At 35.3% G+C, this 21415-nt stretch overlaps 1 protein-coding gene across 2 annotated transcripts; it reads right to left on the minus strand.

The window, feature by feature from the left end:
* Nucleotides 1–1084: 1084 nt before the first annotated feature.
* Nucleotides 1085–18782, minus strand: LOC134660826 (galactose mutarotase-like). Of its 2 annotated transcripts, XM_063516652.1 has the most exons (10): nt 18410–18782; nt 18037–18130; nt 17369–17532; nt 10894–11103; nt 9874–9961; nt 8957–9104; nt 7674–7779; nt 6688–6798; nt 4038–4148; nt 1085–1230 (listed from the first exon to the last, which is right to left on the minus strand). In XM_063516652.1, the coding sequence occupies exons 1-10, from the start codon at nt 18683–18685 to the stop codon at nt 1138–1140; spliced, it is 1401 nt and encodes a 466-aa protein (XP_063372722.1). In that variant the 5' UTR covers nt 18686–18782; the 3' UTR covers nt 1085–1137. The 2 variants fall into 2 exon arrangements, with proteins under 2 accessions (XP_063372722.1, XP_063372723.1); XM_063516653.1 differs by lacking the exon at nt 6688–6798.
* Between the last annotated feature and the right edge of the window lie 2633 nt (nt 18783–21415).

Below are 21415 nucleotides of genomic sequence, written 5' to 3' on the forward strand. Positions count from 1 at the left end.
CAAATATGTACTGCAAATGCATAAAACAGTGCCGCGGCTGGTTCAATTGGAAAAACAGGCAGCTTAAATGTTCAGACCTCTGTATGTGCAGTGGATCGTCATCAACATCTTCGTCGCGTTGTCCCGGAATTTTGCCAAATGTACATTGCGTTGTTTCATTTAAAATACTACGCGCCACTTGCACTATCCCACTGACCCGGGGTTAAGCGGGTAAACCGTTAACACAGTATCGAATTGTACTGGTAACCATGGTAACTCCAGGTTTAACCGGTTAATCCCGGGTTAGTGGGATGATGCAAGTGGCGCTAACAGATCTAAAACAATAATATATTCACCATTCGTGTGTTTAAAACACCAAGGCCCTGTTTACGGACGATCATGCATTGAGATATTTGAGATCACCCTAACCCACGCTGAATATTATTTTTTATCTCCCATGTTTCAACAGATTTATATAATAAACTATATATTATTGTAAACTAGATAAGTGTAGCTTTACGACTATTTTTTGTTTTGGGATTTCTGTTATACTTTAAAAAAAAATTGGTAATTATAAAAAAAAAAAAACAAATATACTTTATATATTTTTTTGTTAGAAAGTGCATTGTTTTTGTTCTAAAAATATTCCTCCTCATGCTCAATTTATCTGAAAATGATATATCACATGCCCTAATACCTATAGCTTTAGAGAAATGTGGCTTCAATTGAAGCGCGGCAGCGTCGAAATTCCCCCCCTCCCTCCCCACTCAATGTGAGTTGGCTCTCGTTGTCTCCCGGTCTCTATCAACTCAAGACCACCTAAGGATCAACTGTGCCAAGTTTCAGCGCATAGTCACAAAGTTCATGGTTCCCATACAACGGCGTGCAGTATCAAAGGGGCTATTACTCGAACCTTTCGTGTAGTTGTACCTAGTAATGTTAAGGCGGGATTCCACCAGTGTGCGATACTGTGCGGCACAAATATTTTCGATTTTTATACTGAATATGCTTGCGCCGCACAGTGACGCACACTGGTGGAATTCCACCTTTATATGTGTCAGTTTCCTTATTCTAGAGGCTCGGAAAAATAAAACACACATAGGTAATATCACATCAACTTTTACACTGTTTATTTAAATTATTAAGACTGCACTTTTGCTAAACATATTTACCAAGTAATAAACCAAATTTATATTGTATTCGGTGCACATACACTTCACCTGGATTCAGAACAGGACTGGGAAAGTGCGACTGAAAAAAATATAATCATACATTAGAAATCTTATAATATGAACTAAAGAAACCACAGACTTGTCATTGTCGCGCTCGCGCTTGACAGACAGCTGAAGTGTGCGAAAGGGAAGCCATCACGTATATGAACATCGCATGAGTGCGAAAGAGTTAGACTACAAATGAGAAAACGTGACCATTTTTGAGTTTGACGACGGCCGCGGACGGCCAGGAGCGTATCACCGTAATTTTCAATTTGAAAAATATACACAAATTCGGAAGAAAACTATTTGATAAAGTAATACAATGAAGATAGTGTCCTGTAGTGTACCGGATTTCAGTGTCACGGGGCCAAATAAACCTAGCAAATACTCATTTCAGAGGAATAATGATATTCCGAGCGAAATTTTCTTTACGATATTTTGTCAAATTAACAGCATAAAAAGTGTAAGAAGCCGGTTTATACAGTTGATTATAAGTTTTTCTTCCTTTGTGTGCTAATATTTTATCATATTACTCAATAATTTAAAATATTTTGTGTAAAAACATAAACTGTTACTTTACGCTAGGGCTTGACAAAATGTTCAGATGACAGTATCGATAACTTGTCGGTATATTAATAGCTATGTAATCATTTCTTCACAAGACATAATTAAGATATTAACCTTTATAAGTTTTATAACCGACTTCAAATAATAACGATTGTTATACCATTTTGAAGGTGCAGATGTTTAGCAGTAAATTTAAACTTCACTTTCCAACACAGTAAGAGTTAGACTAAGATAAGGCTGTAACGATTTTGATAGCACACGCAGTGCGTGTTATTTTTAGAGATGCCGCGAATATTCGGCATTTGGCCGAATGTTGCCTACTATTCGGCCGAATACCGAATATCTGTTGCACCTACTTAAAAAGAAAAATTGCACAATAAAAATAACCAAAAACTATGTAGGAATATTTATAATGTGTTCTTGGAAAGTTGGTAAATACGAAGACCCTTTTTTAAGCATTTGTTGATTAAAAACATTTCATTTTTATCATGAGTCTGTTTTGTGTGACTCTATTCATTAATGCTGTTCAACAAAAATATATCTTAGCTAAGGTCATCTAACGTTGAGCTTTGTTAGCGATCAGGTTTCATAATAATTGTGACTCAAAATGTTCGCATGTCATGCCGAATATTCGGTCGCCGAATATTCGGTATTCGGCCGAGAGAGGGGCCGAATATTCGGTATTCGTTATTCGGCCAAAACCACTATTTGGGGCATCTCTAGTTCATCATAATGTCGTAGAATTTTAACGTTTAAAATAATACATTTGAAAAAGTAGTCGATAAAGCAATCAAACACCGACAGATTATTAATATGTTGTAACATGACATCACTATTTTTGATCTCACATAGACAATTTACGCACACACTTGCATTTCATTTTTGGTCGCACTTTTGAAGATTGACAGTTGTTCTTGTCTATTCTAATTCTATGAAAGAAACTAAGAGATGTCAGTGTCAAAAGTGACTTTTCTTCAAACAAAAACGTCACTTTTGATACTAACATATTTAATCTATATCGTATCTAGCCGTAATATTCAATGATCGGAATAGGTAGTGCCATTTGGGGTCAATGGCCTCAAACATTGTACTTAACATGGATAAGACTCGGGATTCCAAGACTCTTTATTTTTTCACGAAAATATTTCTTGGTATGTCTTTAATAGGCTACAGGACTAATGTTCATTTATGGTATCAATCGATCGGGTTTGTTTTTAGGATCATTTGTCTATATGGGACCCATTGCATTAAAGCAACACAAAAGTCAGAAATTATAGTCAAAGTTCGACAGTCGCACTCCACTCGCGAAACGCCCCTCACAAAAGGATAAGTGAACGTGACGTCAAGGTCATTGAGATCCCATCTTGAAGTATGGACAAAACAAGAAAATTGCGTTTTTGTCCGTGAAATATTGCGTTTATGTATATAGATGCTGTACAATATTTTTTTGGATAAAATGTAAGGAATCGAATGGTACCCTTACTTTTATCGTTTTTGGAAGTTAAAAAAAAACTTAAATTTTGAAACTTTCAGGTCCTGTATTTTTGTAACATTTCCGTATTTTATTTTAATATCCACATTATTATGATAAATTGCTCATTTGCTATAAGATTTTGTTACAAAATTCAACATGTGTCATCATCCCTATTGAAGTAGGTAATATGAAAACTCGGGGTGAAAAGGTATATCCATACTAAGCTTACGCACCGAAGTCCCGTGAAATGGCACTACCAATTCCGATCACTGGTAATATTTGACGTATCTTAAAGTTCGAATCGGGCCGTAAATTTTATTAAAAAGGTGAAGTTGAGGTAAGGTTAAGGCGACGAACTCACGAACGAACTCATTTATGTGGCCAGGTTAAGGTATATTTTAAATAAATAAAAACTAAACTTTTTACTCGTTTCAAGGCGGTTTTAAGCTATTAATTACCTTACATAGCAAGAAATAAGTTGAGAAAAGGAAAATGACGCATACAATATCAAGTTGTTGTTATTGTTAAATACTTTTGGTCGCTACTGTACATAGTGCCCCACGTTAATTAGGTATGTTATTAACCTTTTCGACGCCGTGTCAAACACAAAAGCTGTCACGCTGACGCCACGTCACCGAAGTGTCAAAACTGAAATTGAACTTTATGCATATGCACGTAGGTCTATGTTGCTCTGTGGTCTGTGACCGATTAATCGGTCTTTGGCGTTGAACCCACGGTGCGGATATATCGGTCATTGGCGTCCAAAAGGTTAAACAATTAAGTATAAGCATATATTATCTTACATGATTGGCTGCGTCGGGTAAATTCTGTGGCATGAGGCAAAACAGGCCATGCTTCTTGTACATAGTGCCGGCTTTTCCCATCAGGGGTACGTAGCCGTAGCCCGCCTTGCCCTGCGAAATATATATAAAACATCTTTATCCGCCGACAGCCCCCATACAATGCCGAGAGTATCGTCATTGTAGTATGGTGCTAAATAAAGTGCATGAAAGTTGCTATTTATGAACTTAAAATTGGATTGGTCTAACCACTTTTATGGGCATAAAAGTAAAATCAAAAGATAGTAAAAGTATTTTAGGCGTATTCATATTTAATGACGCCAAAGAGCTTCGAATGTATGTTAGTACGGAAATTGTTCATACGCTGTAGGCACACGTACGTGCCGTACCTACGGCTATATGACTGTAATATATGTCAAATCAAATCAAGGGTGAACAGGCACCTTCTGGGCAGGCTCGTTTCATCGTAGGCCACATCTTCACCTCGGCTAGTCTGTGGCCATGAGTAAGCCCATTAAATAATAAAAGAAATGTATTATATGATCGTTTCGAGAGAGGAAACAAAATAATGTCAATTGGGGAGCCGACGATGCTAAACGTGTACTTACTCGAGCGTCGTACAGACCTATTGGAATCGAAATATTAGATGATAAGAAGACAAAAAAAGTTATATAATTTGTTTTTTCCAGCGAGCCGGAAAGCGTCTACAAAAAAATTTAAATTTCGGGAGGTTGGTGGAGGGTTAAGAAATCGTTAAGCAGTTTTGGGTTTGGTCGTTTTTGTCCACGTTAATGCTATATTTTTTCTATAACTTAATATAACACTTATTTGTAGGCATTTTATTAATCTGACGAAAATAAGTTTGACCCCTAATTTTTACATTGTAAACGTCAGATTAAGGAAATGCGTGCAAATAATTATCAAATTTAGTAATAGCACAATTATAGAAGAATTCGTTTAAGAAGTGTAACACTCTTACGGTAGATGTCGCTACGGTCCCCTTGACCCATAATATGGTGGAAAGATTTGCTGGCTATGGATGAGGTCTTGGTGGCTCAGATGGCAGAGCGCTGAAGTATCGATCCAGAGGCCGTGAGTTCAAGTCTCACCCAAGACAGTAATTTTTCCACTTTTAAATTTATTCTAAGCTTAATAGCATCGTTCGCAGACGTTTCTGCTTGTTAAAAATTAAAATTAGTATGGGTAGCACATCGTAACTGGTGAATTTCCAATATGACTTGGAACTCCGGTAGCCGTTTATGAAGTGTAACACTCTTACGGTAGATGTCGCTACGGTCCCCTTGACCCATAATATGGTGGAAAGATTTGCTGGCTATGGATGAGGTCTTGGTGGCTCAGATGGCAGAGCGCTGGAGTATCGATCCAGAGGCCGTGAGTTCAAGTCTCACCCAAGACAGTAATTTTTCCACTTTTAAATTTATTCTAAGCTTAATAGCATCGTTCGCAGACGTTTCTGCTTGTTAAAAATTAAAATTGGACTAATATAACCAAATCCACAAGCTGCTTAACAAATTGTTGAACCCCCCACCAACCAACCAAGGGCTCAACATAGATGGCTAAAAGGGGTAAAGGTAGACTACACGGGGTAGCAAGATATCACTCATATCTTAATCTGACGCGCTAGAGTAAACACAAAAATCCCCTCTTGGGCTCCCCTACCACTAGGGATCTATAGATTTTATTTTAGGTAACGTTATAGATAACGTTACCAAAAATAAAATGCTTTAGAGCAGAAAGTGATAAGTTTCTTTTCGCACTAAAGCATTTTACTTTTTTAAGTAAGATTTTTTTATTTTTTTACGATTGGCAATTGAAATTTAGTTTTTAATGAATTTGTTACTACACAATTTCCATTCCGACATGTAGCTCCCCATTCCATAAATACTAGTAACGATACTATTACCTAAATTGTTAATTGAAAGTACCCTCAGAAATACTATAAATTGTATACTTAGTTATGTTTAAAAAAAACATGTATTGTACTTTTATCGTATTCGAAATTAAAAGTAGAGTGTTTAACTCGAGTTAAAGATATCATTTCATCTCTTGGTTAACAATCTAAGTAGTATATGTACCTAGTCGTGAGAGAATATGTCATTGTCAAAACTGGTGGTAACACTTGTCTCTTATGCTGTCATTCTTATACATTTATAGTCTGTGCGGAAAGAGAAGAGTCGTGGGATGTATGGAGCCCAATACATTGCACGACTCTTCTCTTTCCGAACAGACTATACATATATATTCTACTAGCTTTTGCCCGTGACTGCGTCTGCGCAGAATTAGGTAGTATTTTTTAACCACTTCCATAGTTTTACACCTGAAATGGAACTCATGCTACCTCAATACCAAATATCAGTAACTATCGCATTTATAATATTAAATAGTATAGATAGCTATGTGAAGAAGGTCGATAACGTGGATTTGACGCTTCTATAAATCGATTCAAAGCCATAACTTTGTTGTTCGGGCCTTAAAGTACTCGTAAAATTAAAAATTTCCAACGTTAAGTATATATAGTCTGTGCGGAAAGAGAAAAGTCATGGAATGTATGGGGCCCAACACATTCCACGACTCTTCTCTTTCCGCACAGACTCTAATCTGCCTATGCAACTATACGTATTATGGTAATCACCTGTTTATGTTCTATAGAATCTGCATTACTTCCTTGTTCATCCTCAGACTCGCTTTCTTCACCATGCTCGCCTTCTCCCTCGCTCTCCTCCTCTCCATCACCCGGCAGTGGCTACAGACGACAAATTGTTTACGTAATAAATAAAAATAAAAACAAGTTTATTTCTGCTCGACAATTTTAACAATCGAAAATTAAAATTGTTATATTCCTGCTAGTATATGTAACTGGGTACGATATGCTGATTGTACTGCACAATATCCGTATTATACGGGTATTGTGCAGACGGGCCGTATAAATTACAACCCAAAATCTCCTGATTTTCACCTATTAAAGTGATGGTTCAGGCCCATCCTTGTATCACGTTAATTCTCAATTAAAATAATGTTTTAGTGAAAAAACTTAGGTACTTCGCTAATGCTAGCTTAACCTTTTCCACGCCATGTCAAACACAAAAGCTGTCAAAACTGAAGTTGAACCTTATGTATATGCACGTAGGTCGATGTTGCTCTGTGGTCTTAGACCGATTAATCGGTCTTTGGCGTTGAACCTACAGTGCGCATATATCGGTCATTGGCGTCCAAAAGGTTAAATATCTACTTTACATCCATTACCAACCTGCCAATAGGCAGTACAACTTTCAAACCAGTCGCAAGTTTGAACCCCGATTCGTATAGGTATAGAATCATAGAGCTGGCGCGAGATTTGTACTCAACTGTCAAAATTCTCACGTGAAATCCCCTCAACCTTTCGTGAATCAAGCCATTCCAAAGAGTTTTTCGGAACTTTTGTATGAAATATAACCAGTCGATTTTCGGTGTAGGAAAACTTTGAGGAAATCGAACTTATCCTTATAAGGCCTAGTTTCTCCTTTGGTTTGGAAGGACAGATGCAAAACCTGGGGTGTAATGATGCTGGCCAATTCTGTCATATCACTCATATCTCTTAGGCGCCTTTCTTAGGGCCGGTCCCTAATCAAATCTACTGACCTCTACAATTTTATCAGGATCGGGAAGCAAGTTTCCAGTATAGAACTGCATGCCGGGCTTATTACTGTACATCTCCAGCACTCTACCCGTCAATGGATGGAGAGCTCTGCAAATCAAAATTATAAACATAAAGCTATTATTCTAAAACATTACCCACTACTAAAAAATAAGAGCTCCGTGATAATTTTACTCGTTGGATACAGGTATGGGACAGACGACCGTTTTCGTGACCGCTGTTCTCGGTAAACCACAACGACCCCACTCTAGCCAGCACTATGGAAAATGGCGTCGCTGCGCAAGATGCGCAGCCAACATTCCAATCGTTTACGCTCCGTAGCGAACGATTGGAATGTTGGCGTTTTCTATCAACGATTATCTTATTCGAGTGTGCTCAACAACGAAAAAGGTCAACGACGGCGTTGCATGAACAAGAGATTTCCATTGGCAGGATTGGTCCTTAGGACCCAAGGATGGATTTAAGTGGAGCCACCCAGGGTTTTAAGCGTCTCCGACGTCTGAGGTTAATAAGTTTAGATTCTAAGTCAAGTTTAGTATCATTTTCAACTAAATCAAAGATATAGACATATAGATTTCATCCAAATCGATTCAGCGTTTATTGATTCCCCATATTGATTCCCAATCCTACACCTTACCTTTCATTTTTCTAAGGGATTTTTTTTTTTGGGATAAAAACTGTCCTGTGTTCTTCCCCGGGACTATCTACTACGGGAACTATCTCTATACAAAATTTTATCTACATCGGTTCAGCGGTTATTGAATCCCCGTACAAATCTCCACCTCCCTTTTCACACCTTTAAGGGATTATTTTTGAGATTAAAAGTATCGTATATTCTTCCCTGGGATTCAAACTATCTCTATACCAAATTTCAACTAAATTGGTTCAGCAGTTTAAGCGTGAAGAGGAATTTTATAAAAAAAGTATTTTTTTCATGTTTTATGTATTTTTTCTTCGGAATGGTGTCATTATGATATCATAAATGAATTCGGCAGCCCCGATTTATATGAAAATAATAGCAAACTTGGCCTAGTAGCTTAAATAATATAGATAACAAGATAAATTTGAGCCCCCCCCCCCCCTAAAATTTTACATAAAAAATCTCGGTGGCTCCACTTCTTAAATCCATCCTTGGATCCTAAGGACCAATCCTGCCACAGGAAATCTTTTGTTCATGCAACGCCGTCGTTTAGGGCCTCCACTCTCGACTATAATCTTGGCTAGGGCCCCTGAGAGTAACACGTTACTTAGGTATTTACGATATTACCTGGCATGGAACGTCAGGTCCTGATCCGTGCCTTGCGTGATGCAGAAGTTCATATCGTAGCCACCGTTAGGTATTTTGGGCAGCTGCACGCGTAGTACTCGGGGTACTCTAAAGTCAAAGGATGTCCCCCCGACCACTTTTCTCTCTCCTGAAAGGCAATGAAATGAAACACCATGACTACCATGAGCAATAACCCAAAAACAGAACAGAACATAACATAATATAATATAACAGCAAAAATTAAATAAGAATGTACATTTTAATGTACAATATACACCATAGGAAGAAAATGTAAGTACCTACTATGTATAATCCATACTAATATTATAAATGCGAAAATGTGTTTGTGTGTCTGTCTGTACCTCTTCACGCTTAAACCGCTGAACCGATTTAGTTTAAATTTGGCATATAGACACTTTGAGTTCCGGGAAAGGACGTAGGATACTTTTTATCCCAGAACTCACCCCTCAAGGGTGTGAAAAGGGAAAGGGGGGGTGGAACTTTGTATGGGAAATCAATAACTGCTGAACCAATTTAGATGAAACTTGGTATGCGGATATTATGAGCTGCGGGGAGGGATATAGAATAGTATTTATACCCGAAATCATCCCTTTAGGGAGTAGAAATGGGGTGAAAATTTATAGAGTGCACCAATTTGGGGATGAAATGAAGGATGAATAAAAAGCAGATTTGTTTAAAAAGTAAGGTACCCAAATTACTTATTCCACGCCGACGAAGTCGCGGGCAAAAGTTAGTAGAACTATAATTGGCAACATTCTGTTATATTACGTGGAGCAATGAGATGGATGTTTGTTATTTCTACCGCGCTGTCATGTGAATGCAGCATATTAAATTACTAATTGGAGACTAAAGTTTATTTGTTCATATAAGAAATGTAGATCATTTAAGCGCCTTACCGGTGACTAGGCCATCCTCGTCCGTAGCAGTGTACTTATCGGCGTTAATCGTGAATATGTGGTCGTACATGTTTTCACAGCCGGCATGCTGGAATCACATTTTTTGTATTTGATATCATTTATAGTACACAAATAATATAGTAGTCAATGTATAACAGAGCTGAAACAGTCGCCGTGACCGAAGCCGAAGGGAGAGTACATATGTGACGTTCCACGGCAAAAGGTACCTTATGGCACTTGGCGCTTACGTCGCATAGCGCCGCAATAATAATAGCGCGCGGCGGCGGAGCGGCGTTAATAATAGCGTAAGCGCCAACGGCCATAAGGTACCTTTATCCGTGGGACGTCACATATTTTATATTAGTGTGAAAATAAATTACACCAAATTCACCAAACATGCATCTTTATGGTTATTAGAATTTAATAGATGTTACAACAGTCTTTTCTTTTAGGTAGGTACTCTTATTAGTTATTATAATATAGCTTCTGTGTGCAAAATTAAAGACGCTCACTACATCACTACATAGTATAAAACAAAGTCGCTTCCCGCTGTCTGTCTGTCTGTCTGTATGCTTAGATCTTTAAAATTACGCAACGGATTTTGATGCGGTTTTTTTTTTAATAGAGTGATTCAAGAGGAAGGTTTTTATGTATAATTTGTTAACCCGTGCGAAGCCGGGGCGGGTCGCTAGTTTTTAAATAAATTAAATAGGTATATCTATTGGCAAGGTGCGCAGTCGGTGGAGGGGGAAGTGGCGCTGATCGTCACAAACACAGGTAATCTTATGGAATGTCTGCCATTAGTACTAGCGGCAGCCGCATGAACTAATTTTAGATAGATAGTCCATTTATTTGAGGGCAGCACCAGCCGTGCACCTAGCGAATAGTTGGCGCATGAAGTCATAAGAAGCGAAATTAACCCCCTTTTTCCCGATGCCTGGCGGAGGCGCACACCTCACATCACTCCGTTTCCTCACCCCCCGAATCTTCTGCCTTCGTGCTCGAACTGTATGCACTTACATGTCCGGCTAAATTAAAATAAGGCGAATGGCTGAGATTGATGATGGTCGGCTCGTTGGTTGTACATCTCATTTCTATCTTGATAGAGTTGTCGCAAGTGACCTCGTACGTGATTTGTGTCATCACTGTGCCAGGATAGCCCTCGCTGAAGCGTTCCGATACGTGGCTCATTATCACCTTATTGCCGACCACGTAAGATCGCCAGTTAACCTGTAAACCATAAAATGTTGCATTATCTATATATATAAACGTGAAAGACCTGACTGACTGACTTAAATCAACGCACAGCCCAAACCGCTGGGACTAGAAAGACCAAATTTGGCAAGTAGGTTCCTTATAAGGACCCTACCACCTAGCCTACCTACCTACCTACCTAGGGTCCACTAAGAAAGGATTTTTCAAAATTCATCCCCTAAAGGGTGAAATGGGGATCCAAAGTTTGTATGGGGAAAATATACTAATCCACGGGTACGAAGTCGCGGGCAACAGCTATAGTTATCTATGTGTATCAAGCAAATTTCAGATTGTTTTGTGCATGCTCAAGTCCAGGGACCGGAACCGGTTACCTTAACCGGGGTTTTTCATAGGGTTATTTTAGAAGTGGTTATAAAAACCCCTACCATAACGGTAACCGTCTGATAAGGTAACACTTTGATTCGGTAACCGTATCAGATCGAGTTAACCCCTGTTACCGGTAACCGAAATAAAAACCCAGTCTATTCTGTTACCTCATAATAAGGTTTTGAACCAGTTCAAACGATTGTAATCTTTACGCAGACTTAAATTCAACTTATTATTGAATAACCGTGGTTGGCATGGGCGGTCTATGAAGCCTCCAGCACAAACAAGTTTTTTTGCCGGTAACTTCGCTTATTGTCAATTCAAACAATATTGTACTTTGAGTCCTTAAGCTAAAATTGAAAACATAAGTGAGCGACAGCCGCAGCGCGGCCATTCCTTTGTTTATCTTTATACCTGTGTGTTCCTTGTTTTTGTTAATTTCGGAGCAATTCTAGTTTAGAAATTTTTAGAAAAGGGGTTGCAAGTAAACAACATCATATCCTAGTAATATCTGCTATTATTTAGTTATATTTTATGCTACTTAGATTATTATTTTTATTTTCGGATTCACACTTGGTACCTACAGATTAAAGACTGATTTAAAGAAAAATTTTCACCTAACTAGTAATTTTACTGGTACCTAGTTAGGTATAATTTATCTTAAGTGATTTAAAAAAAATCACTTTGTGATAAAGATACATGCGCTAGCGGATTGTGGTAGATATTTTACCATTGTTAACAAATGACATATGTACTAGTTATTATGAGCTTATTTTATAATAAGCAATTAAAGTCTATTTTTTTATTCGGTAGACTAAAATGACATTTCATAGTATGAAATGAAATGACACATGATGTTCATACTATGAAATGTCATTTTAGTCTACCGAATAAAAAATAGACTTTAGTTTAAAATGTTTTCAGATGCGGTGAGTTGTATGAGCTAAAAGTCGTAATTTACCTTGTACCGCTTAATGCAGCGTACAGAAAATATATATCTATAGCAGTTATAAACTTATTTTAATACTACAAATCTTTCATTAATACCAGAATTCATTATACATATTCATTGGGTATCTATAACATTGGTAGGTGAAATAGTTTTGATTAAATTAAATAGATACATACATACTTAGTAAGCAGTGTTGGGCATTCAAGAATAAAATCATTATTTAAATAAGAATTCCTAAGAATAAAATCATGTTGATTTTATTCCCGTCAAAATTATTCAAATAATTTTGATCGGAAATAATTCGTATGTGAAAAAATTGAATAAGAAATAATCTCATTCTTAATCAAATAAATATAATCATGATTTTATATTCTAAATAATATTCCTGGATTAAACATGTAGTCTGGGTGCCGTATAGACGTTACGTATAGATAGGAGTAAATTAGACAAGAAACTACTATGTTTCTTGACTAATTTATACCTGATTTTATGCAATAAAATCTTACAAATTTAATTTACTGCCGTATAGTCTTGGTATTGGACGATACTCGTATTTATTTTAATGTGATAACTAAATCATCAGGTACAATTCAGCTGCTCTGAACGGATGGTGGATAGCGAAACTCTTCAATGGCTCACTGTGCCTAAATTAATGTAAAAAATAAAAAACCGGCCAAGTGCGAGTCTGACTCGCGCAGGAAGGGTTCCGCACCATTACGCAAAAACCAGCAAATAAATCACGTTTGTTGTATGGGAGCCACACTTAGATATTTATTATATGCTGTTTTTAGTATTTGTTGTAATAGCAGCAACAGAAATTAATTATTTGTGAAAATTTCAACTGCCTAGCTATCACGGTTCATGAGATACAGCCTGGTGACAGACAGACGGACAGAGGAGTCTTAGTAATAGGGTCCCGTTTATACCCTTTGGGTACGGAACCCTAAAAAAGATGTTTTTAAAGGTAGGATAAGGAATGGCTCGATATGGTGTATTCCTATTTCTCCCCGCCGGGCACAGATGGGAATAGGCGCTTCATTTGAATCATTCCCATATGTCCCCGCCTCATGTATCGCGGCGATCACGTTGGGCAGGAACAAATGGGGAAAATACTCATGATTTTTTTCTGTTTTCGAATTATGTTTATAGTTCGTTTTTTTTAGCATTAGAAAGAACTTGAAAGAAGGTAAGCGATTTTGACATGTCTTTTAATTGAAAACCACTTTTTAAAAACCATAACTATTACTTATGAAAGCAGAAGACTATAAAAGATCGTATTAGATTCCAGAGAATTGTTACATATTTACCGTAACTTATTTTTAAAATGTGCTTTTCAATTAAAAAAGAGACATCAAGATTGTTTACCTTATTTCTAATGCAAAAAAAAATGAACTATAGTATGTGGTTTCAGTATCCGAGTTACTACCAAGACTTATGGTGTTTTTAAAAGCTCTTCTGATATTTAAAATTTGCATTTATTATTTAGACGGAAATTAACAGGTATTAATATCGTTTGACACAACGCTTGCCGCACGTGTTTAGCAAACGCTGACAAAGAATTCACCACGCCACGACTTAATCCTATTGTTATTGCCAATGAGTAATAAATGACGGTCTCAAGTGGAAACACGCCTGCAACTTTCTGCAAATCTATTTAATTATAGTGATAAGCGTAGGACTCTTTTCTTACCTGCAGTAATTTACTATCTCATTCACTTTCCGTAGGTGTGAAAGAGATAGCATACGTAAGACCTCAAGGCTGATAGGAATAATAAACAAAATACATACTTAATACGCAAAGAAATATACATTGAACCATCATAATTATAATTTCGCAGTTTACTTTCTATGTAGCTTCATTATAAAATTATCATCACTGTTTCGAAGGCTTCAAAAAATTTAAATTAATCCGACCATTGAAAAGAGGGGTGAAATTCATTTTATTATCTATATACATTGTACTGCATATAATATGACCAAATAAATGCCATTTAACCTTGTTACCACTAACTCATGTATCTACAATTACATCAATTAGTCATGACACGGCAGAGCACTGATAACAATACTGTAGTGTAGTACAATAATAAGGCTTTATTGTTGTCACTATGACTCTCACCGCATTCTGCTTAATCCTAAATATCCTAATACAATAGAAAATACCACGACCTTTAAACATTCGGTGCACTTGCGTTGTAGCGCGCGTGCCAGCGGAGCGCAGCGTTTCGATTTAAATACGCATGTTGCTTCGCCTGTGTAGGTATATTTATTATCTTCATGTTATTAGGTACTAGGAAGTGCAAATAATTGACTTCATACACGAAATATATTTTGCAGATTTTGTTCAATAGTCACCTTCAACAACACGAGAGTAATCTAGAGCAGATTTGGGCAAAAAATAACTTGAATAAGAATAAGAATAAAAACAGAAATTTCATTCTTATTCCAATCGATTTGAATAAGAATAATTCTTGCACTCGTTATTTTAGAATAAAATGAAAGTGAATAAATCATGACACTTTTATTTTAAATTAAAAAGACAAAACGGAATATTTATTCCAGATGTAGGATTATACTAAATAACGTTTTATTCAATTAGAATGTTATTCTGAATTAATTTAACTTTTGTAGTTACTACTACTTTTAATTTTGTAAGTTTCTAAAATAAATAAAACAAATAAAATAGATAAAACAAATAAAATAAATGAAATAAATAAAACAAATAAAATAAATTATATTATTTTCATCTATTTTATTAGTATTGCATTTTAGTTTTTATATAATATTATAAGTATTAGTTTAATTTTTAAGTAGGTTTATTTTAATTTTAGTTTAGGTTTAAAATTTTTAATACATAGTTGTAATGTTTTTTTATTATTACCTTTTAAGTTAAATAAATGAACTTTATCCTAATAAAATAAATAAGATAAATAAAATGAACAAAATAAATAAGATAAATAAAATAAACAAAATAAATAAATAAACGAAATAAATAAAACAAATAAAACAAATAAAATAAATAAAATAAATAAAATAAATAAAATAAATAAAATAAATAAAACAAATAAAATAAATAAAATAAATAAAATAAATAAAATAAATAAAATAAATAAAATAAATAAAATAAATAAAATAAATAAAATAAATAAAATAAATAAAATAAATAAAATAAATAAAACAAATAAAACAAATAAAACAAATAAAACAAATAAAACAAATAAAACAAATAAAACAAATAAAACAAATAAAACAAATAAAACAAATAAAACAAATAAAACAAATAAAACAAATAAAACAAATAAAACAAATAAAACAAATAAAACAAATAAAACAAATAAAACAAATAAAACAAATAAAACAAATAAAACAAATAAAACAAATAAAACAAATAAAAGAAATAAAACAAATAAAACAAATAAAACAAATAAAACAAATAAAACAAATAAAACAAATAAAACAAATAAAACAAATAAAACAAATAAAACAAATAAAACAAATAAAACAAATAAAACAAATAAAACAAATAAAACAAATAAAACAAATAAAACAAATAAAACAAATAAAACAAATAAAACAAATAAAACAAATAAAACAAATAAAACAAATAAAACAAATAAAACAAATAAAACAAATAAAACAAATAAAACAAATAAAACAAATAAAACAAATAAAACAAATAAAACAAATAAAACAAATAAAACAAATAAAACAAATAAAACAAATAAAACAAATAAAATAAATAAAATAAATAAAATAAATAAAATAAATAAAATAAATAAAATAAATAAAATAAATAAAATAAATAAAATAAACAAAATAAATTAAATAAATTAAATAAAACAAATAAAACAAATAAAACAAATAAAACAAATAAAACAAATAAAACAAATAAAACAAATAAAACAAATAAAACAAATAAAACAAATAAAACAAATAAAACAAATAAAACAAATAAAACAAATAAAACAAATAAAACAAATAAAATAAATAAAATAAATAAAAAAAATAAAAAAATAAAAAAAAATAAAAAAAATAAAATAAATAAAAAAATAAAAAAAAAATAAAAAAAATAAAAAAAAAATTAAAAAACATAATAAACAAAATAAACTAAATAAACAAAATATATAAAATAAACAAAAACATTTAAATAAACAAAAACATTAAAATAAGCAAAATTAAAAAAAAATTACAAAAATAACAAAATAAACTATTAGTTCTATTAATAAATTAACTATTTCTTTTAGTAGGTATTTGACTGACGGCACATCACTAAATACGAATGTAGCAAACCAATAAGCAACCGATAATAAAGGTTACCATAACTGAATAAAAACCGGTTAAAAACCCCTAACAAAAACCCTAACGCGATAGGGTTTTGAGATTAACTCGGTTAAAGGTTAAGGTTACCGTTTCAATAAGCTTACCGTTACAATCAGGTAACAGTATGATAGGGTTACCGAATGATACGGTAACCGAATTGATTGGGTTACCGAATGGATAGGATTAAGCGTAAAGAGGGGTTTTCCGGTCCTTGTGCTCAACTAGATTGTTAGAGATCAATTCTCACATTCGATAGTATACCTAAAACAGACAGATTTGTCTTTAAGCCAACAACATATTTGTATACTTAATTTAGTTGCAGATGATTTACAGAAATTGATAATTGGTAGGCTCTTTCTGCCGTTAGGCTCAATCCTGCTGTCTCCTGACAGTAGGCACCGCACCGGTAGGCTCTTTCAGCTACCGTGGCAGGAACCGTCGTTTACGGGCACACACAGGCTTAACCTTTGCATGACGTCCAAATTTCAGATGCTACCATGATTACATGCAGGATATTTTTTAATCTGCGCATCCCCAAGAAGAAACTATACTTGCTCTAGCAGATAAGGTCACGTATTATGTAATTAATACAGTGCAATATTTAAGTACAACCTGAAAACGATCACATAATTTTTTACTGACCTTATCGAATCCGATGTAGCCGCCATTGTAATGATTGTGACCCCTATTCATGGACAGCATGTACATCCTGCCCGAAGGCCGCACCACACAGGTCGCCTCGCGAATGTAGTTCGCGTAGCGTCCTATTGTCGCTCCAAAATACGGATTCCGCTTTTGGAAGTATTCTGTAATTCAATCAGATTTTTAGGCGCATTGACTTGCTATTGGCAACCAACACTGTTTTTTTTTTCTAAATAAAAGTTTGAAGCATATACACATATGTATATCTTACACACACACACACACACACACATACACACATATGTCTTATTGTTCCTCTCATAAAGCGCAATAGACACAGATCATGCCTCTTGTATCGTACAGTTTAAAACAACTTTTAACAAAATGTATCATTATTGATTTTTCTTGATACACTTGTACACATACAATATAGAACACAATTGAAGCATTCTCAATATTCTCAATTCTCAATGTAATTTTTAAATTTTATATATATGTCACCGTAAAATTGTAAACACTCGTCAGTTTATAACCTCGCTAGTTAAATTATAAACTGACGGTAAGGATATTATAAACTAACCTAACCTACGTTAGATTGTAAACTAACGGGTTCACAATCTTACGGTGTCCTATATATCTGACATGGATATAATAATATTTTTACTGACCTTCTAATGTATCGAACCCCGCGATGACATCATCAGGATTTCCTCTCTTGTCTGGAACTTTAATAACCGTTATTGTTGCGCCATAGGTAATCACCTGTAAATATCATAAACAACCGCTTTACATCTAAAGAAAACATGCATTGATTAGACGCGATCTTGCAGCTCGGGGCGACCCTACCAGCCAGTCGCTCTACCATAACAAGAGACATGCATGACACTGGTTTCTGCATTAGACAAGAATGTAAAAACCTCTACTTTCTAATTATTATATTCAATAATAAACGAAATATTTATTGTAAATATTATTTCGTTTATTATTGAAATAAATGTCTTAGAAATAATAATTTTAATAGCTAATAAGATGCCACCATACCTGAACCATCATTTTATTTTTCGTCTTCCAAGTGTACCTCCGTACGACGTCGATGTTACTGCTGGAACCGCAAGCGCTCCGCAAACGCTCGTCTTCATCTCCCGGGTCCGGTTTGGTGCGGGAGGCTCCCGATGCTGTCCTGGGCATGAATCCGAAGCCGTCGACGATAAGCTCCACATCAGGGACCACAGGCTTCGGCGGCACGGGCTCCGGCTTGGCCTCGACGTCCCCCGCCCCGCTAACGTGCTCGTCCACGACCTCTTTGTTCACAGACATTTCGCCAAATTTTGTTTAACCGTATTTAGTGCAATTTGTTAAGAAAAAAATACTAGAAATTTATAAAATTTTAGAAAAAATTACATGGTCAGTATCATTTTGTTTTTTGTGGGTTTAACTGTAATGTGACAGTTGACAAAATCCATGGCCAATTTCATATTATCGCCAACAGATCGCCAATGATTCATTGTTTTGTACAAAAAGTTATTATTAATAATTAATTAACCTTCTTACACAGATAAATTAAAACTCATGTTGGAGGGTCTAGCTGCCTGCGATCTAAAATATACTTATAGTATAGCAGTATAATTTTTGTATAATATTTTGACTATAGCTAATGATATAAGCATCTAAATAAATGAAAAAATAAGATATAGCCGAGGTATTATTATTATTATTATTTCATTTTAGACAGGCAGCTGATGCTGGTGCGTCTAAATCATAGTTCACTTAGCACGATTTCACTGTTTTGATAGTTTGTCGAGTCTATTTTTAAATTGATTCACACTTGTAGAGTTCACAACTTCAGAGGGTAATTTGTTCCAAGCATTTACTATACGATTTGCAATAAAGTTTTTCCCGATATTTGTTTTATGCTTTGTTGTTACTAGTTTAAGGTAGTGTCCTCTTGTGCGCGTGTTTGGGTTTCGAGTGAACAGGTCGCTTAGCTCTGGACAGTCGTAATATCCATGCATAATTTTGAACGTCTCGATCAAGTCGCCACGTTCCCGCCTTTTTTGCAGTGTTGTCAGGCCCAGCTTGACTAATCTTTCCTCGTACGAAAGTGACTTTAGCCGTGCGGGAATTTTAGTAAATCTACGCTGTACTCGCTCGATCATGTCAATATCTTTTTTGAAGTATGGATTCCATATCTGAAAGCCATATTCCAGAATTGGTCTTATGTAGGTCTTGTATATCTTTAGCATTGTTTCGGTGGTGAGAATACGAAAAGCTTTTCTGATTATGTAGATTATGGAATTAGCCTTTTTTATCATTTGTGAAATATGGGGTTCCCACTTGAGATCGTCAGACATAATGACTCCTAGGTCTTGTTGGGTCGTGGTTCCTGCTAATTGCACGTTGTTTAAAGTGTAGGGCAACTTGGGGTTTTTCTTGTGCATATGGAGGACTGTGCATTTTGATTCGTTGAGGTTTATAAGCCAGTTTAGGCACCAGTCCCTAATTCGGTTCAGATCTGACTGTAGTTTGCTATGGTCTATCATAGGGTTTACAAACAGCTTGGAGTCATCTGCAAAAAAGCTGAAGTTGGATTCAATGGTGGTTTGCAAGTCGGTAACAAATATGCTGAACATGGTGGTTGAGATGACCGATCCCTGTGGGACGCCGCTCCAGACATCAAATTCATCAGAGACACTGTCAGCGATGCGCACTCTAAATTTTCTGTCTCTTAGAAACGATTCTATCCATTGTAGAAGCTTACCTCTTATGCCAAAATGCTCAAGTTTAGCCAGGAGTCTACGATGAGGTACTCTGTCAAAAGCTTTTTCATAGTCCAGGTATATGACGTCGATTGGTTCTGCATTATCCATATGGCTTGACCAGACCTTGACACATGCTAGTAGGTTAGTGACAGTGGATCTTCTCTTCATAAAGCCGTGTTGTTGGTCGACAATTATATGATTCCCATCTAGGAATAGCCTTATTTCGTCGTTTATAATAGACTCCATTAGCTTAACTGCTAGACAAGTTAGACTGATTGGCCTGTAGTTGTTGGGGTTGAGTTTGTCTCCCTTTTTATAGATAGGTGTCACTAAAGCGTTTCTCCACTTCTGCGGCACGTTTGATGTGTGAAATGACTCCTTCATTATATGCGTAAGTGATGGCAAAATAGCTTTACATTTCTTTAGCAAGACTGCTGGGATTCCGTCGGGGCCCATAGAAGTATCTTCACGTAACTTCTTTAATTTGTTCCAAACTTTATCTTCCGAAATAGTGATGTCACATAAGGATTCCTGGATCCGAGGGCATGCAATAGGAGGTACCGTGTCATTTGACTCCGTCACATAGTTGGCTTCAAAACGTTTGGCTAGGGCATTCGCAATGTCGACCTCACTTGTTACTGTCTTGTCCCCATCATGCATTACACGAGGAACTGAAACTTTTGTGCATAGTTGTTTTCTAATATACGCGTAAAACGCCTTAGGTCCGAGATTTACAATGCGGCTTTCATAATCAGTTCTAGATTGCCTAGTTATACTTAAAAGTGCATTATTAAGTGTTCTGTAGTGCTTGTAATCATCTCTGCATCCTGTAAGTACATATTTGTCCCATGCCTTTCGTTTGTCCTGTATTTTTTGTTTTATATTCTTGTCAATCCAAGGTTTCAGCGGTGGTTTGCGCGGTGGCCTCGCGTTCGGTGTATGCTTGTTGGCCACTTCGAGGATGGTTGATTCAAATGTTTCCCATTTGCAGTTAGTTGTATCATGTGTGCTTACTAAATTTAAAAGGTTGCGTTCATATAAGGCCAAGTCTATACTCTCTGTGTCTGATTTAAAGTAGTTTTTCGTGTTCGGTTTTATAATTTTTCCTAGTGTATTATTGTTTTCTATTTGCATTGACAGTAGCAAAAAATCGTGATCGGATTTGCCTACAGGCGGTTGGTGTTCAACAGCAGTAATAAGGTTTATATTGACTAGTAAATTTTTAACAGAAGTATACTTTCAGAGATATTGAGGGAAAAACGCCAAAATCCGCGACCTCGCAAAATTT

Source organism: Cydia amplana, chromosome Z, assembly GCF_948474715.1.
Source record: "Cydia amplana chromosome Z, ilCydAmpl1.1, whole genome shotgun sequence".
Lineage (NCBI taxonomy): Eukaryota > Metazoa > Arthropoda > Insecta > Lepidoptera > Tortricidae > Cydia > Cydia amplana.